Here is a 1,858-nt window from a genome sequence, read left to right on the forward strand (position 1 = left end):
GACGGGCGCGCGCTCCCGAGCGCGTTGCGTGACGTAGCTGCGAAAGGAGAGTTTATACTCCGAACACAAGTGGACCGCCTCGCAACGTAACGCGCCTCGGCGCGCGCCGGCGAAGCTCACGTCGAGGTAGGCGCTGCTCGAATCTCGGCGTCGGCCGACGACGGTCGGCACCCAGAATTCCTCGCGCGAGCGTCAGTTGGAAAGAAAAATGGCGAACGGAGGTGCCGCGGAGTGCGACCCAAGCGATCTGACGACGGACGAGGTTGAGCGGCTCATTGAAGCGGTGAGAGAGCGCCAGTGTCTTTATGACGTCGGTTCTCTAGAGTACAGGGATTCCAAGCGAAAAAAGAATGCCTGGGAGTCCGTGCGCATTGCCTGCGGCATGAAGTCCGGTAAGTTGACTAGGGTGATTTCATGTGCGCTTTGCTTGGCGTAACGACATCTGGCCATTTTGTTTCGAACGCTTTTTTTGTGTGTGTGTGTGTGTTTGTTGAAGCGCGTGAAAGAGCGTGTCCCTGCACGCGCGCGTGGCGCTGACTGTGCTACGGCCACGGTGTAGCTACGGCGGCATTTTGCTTCCTGCGATTTCTTTGTACTTTCCCTGTGAGCGCGTGCTGTTGCCATCGGGTGCTACAAATGATGGCATCATCCAAACAGAAAGACATTGAGGCGCTCTAGTTATTTAGGACTTCAAACAGAAAAGCAGTGCAAGCGGCTTAACTGACATGGCAACTTATTCAGCATTTTATTTTTGTATCACGTCTGCATTTAGGAGAACTGAATTCGACATATTTATTTCAGGTGAGGACGCACAAAAAGCGTGGAAGCGTGTACGCGACAGGTATGTTCGGGAGGTCCGCGCCATTGAAGCTGCCACAAGGAGTGGCAGTGGCTTCGTCCGGAAAAAAACAATGGGCCTTCCTGGAAATGATGTCGTTTTACGAGAAACATATCCGACCCAGGAAGTATGTAAACAAAACACGAGTCCTCATTTGCTGTCTAACTAAATTTCTCTCCCATATGTTAATCCCACTTGCAGGGCAACCACCAACGTAAAGGCACCACCTGTGGGCGACACAGCACAGTGTCTATTAATGGAAATGGTGGAATCTTCTCCTGACGACTCGACCATGCCCACTGACTTCGAGCCTGCCCAAGAAGAGCTGCAGTGCAGCCCCGAGGCTCCTGTCCCAGCCACGCCGTCCACCTCGGGTGAATCAACATCAAGCACCTCGAGGAGGTCATCAGGCCAGTCACAAAAGTGCCCAGGACCCCCCCCCCCCCCCCCCCCCCCCCCCCCCCCATTCTGCACGCAGAAGGGAGGCTGACACAATGGAGAGAGAACTTTTAAATCATTTAAGGACTAAAATGACACAGAACGAGGCGTTTGCCTACTCTGTAGCACAATCTCTAGATCGTTGGGACGAGGTCACCAGTGCCCAATTCAGGGCTTGTGTAATGCAGATTGTGTATGAGTATGAATGTAAATTTCAGCAGAAATAAAACGCCCCCGACCTTTGTGCATCTGAAGGCACACGTGTCCACTCATGTTTTGATAATATACACATTCTGTTAATATGAACTACATTTTCGAAGAGCAATCTCTTCTCATGCAATGCTACTACATCGTTAGAAAACAAAACAAAAAACATAATCTGTGAAGCAGTCTATGTTAATCTGAATATTATTAACTCTGTAGTGCAATACTTCAGAATTAGTTCTTGGAGGCAAGCTGCAGGGATGCCTATCACATAAAATAGCTTGAAAGAACACCTACACACATTTTGCAAATTTACCCCAAGCGTCAAGGAAGTGGCTTGGAATGTAGGTACACACGAGTGTGGACGATAGCTTGCGC

General features: G+C 50.6%; 1 protein-coding gene across 1 annotated transcript; it reads left to right on the top strand.

The window, feature by feature from the left end:
- Positions 1-208: 208 nt before the first annotated feature.
- LOC121835300 lies at positions 209-1,503 on the top strand. The gene is made up of 4 exons (XM_042289315.1): positions 209-392; positions 802-841; positions 1,040-1,261; positions 1,362-1,503. The coding sequence occupies exons 1-4, from the start codon at positions 209-211 to the stop codon at positions 1,501-1,503; spliced, it is 588 nt and encodes a 195-aa protein (XP_042145249.1).
- Positions 1,504-1,858: the final 355 nt, after the last annotated feature.

Source organism: Ixodes scapularis, unplaced genomic scaffold (assembly GCF_016920785.2).
Source record: "Ixodes scapularis isolate PalLabHiFi unplaced genomic scaffold, ASM1692078v2 PGA_scaffold12__126_contigs__length_90152505, whole genome shotgun sequence".
Classification (NCBI taxonomy): domain Eukaryota; kingdom Metazoa; phylum Arthropoda; class Arachnida; order Ixodida; family Ixodidae; genus Ixodes; species Ixodes scapularis.

Excerpts from the sequence above, each read along its gene's own strand:
- LOC121835300 (XM_042289315.1), top strand. The coding sequence starts at position 209 with ATGGCGAACGGAGGTGCCGCGGAGTGCGACCCAAGCGATCTGACGACG. Across the intron at positions 393-801 it reads TGCCTGCGGCATGAAGTCCG|GTGAGGACGCACAAAAAGCG; the intron begins GTAAGTTGACTA and ends TATTTATTTCAG. Across the intron at positions 1,262-1,361 it reads TCATCAGGCCAGTCACAAAA|GACTAAAATGACACAGAACG; the intron begins GTGCCCAGGACC and ends AAATCATTTAAG.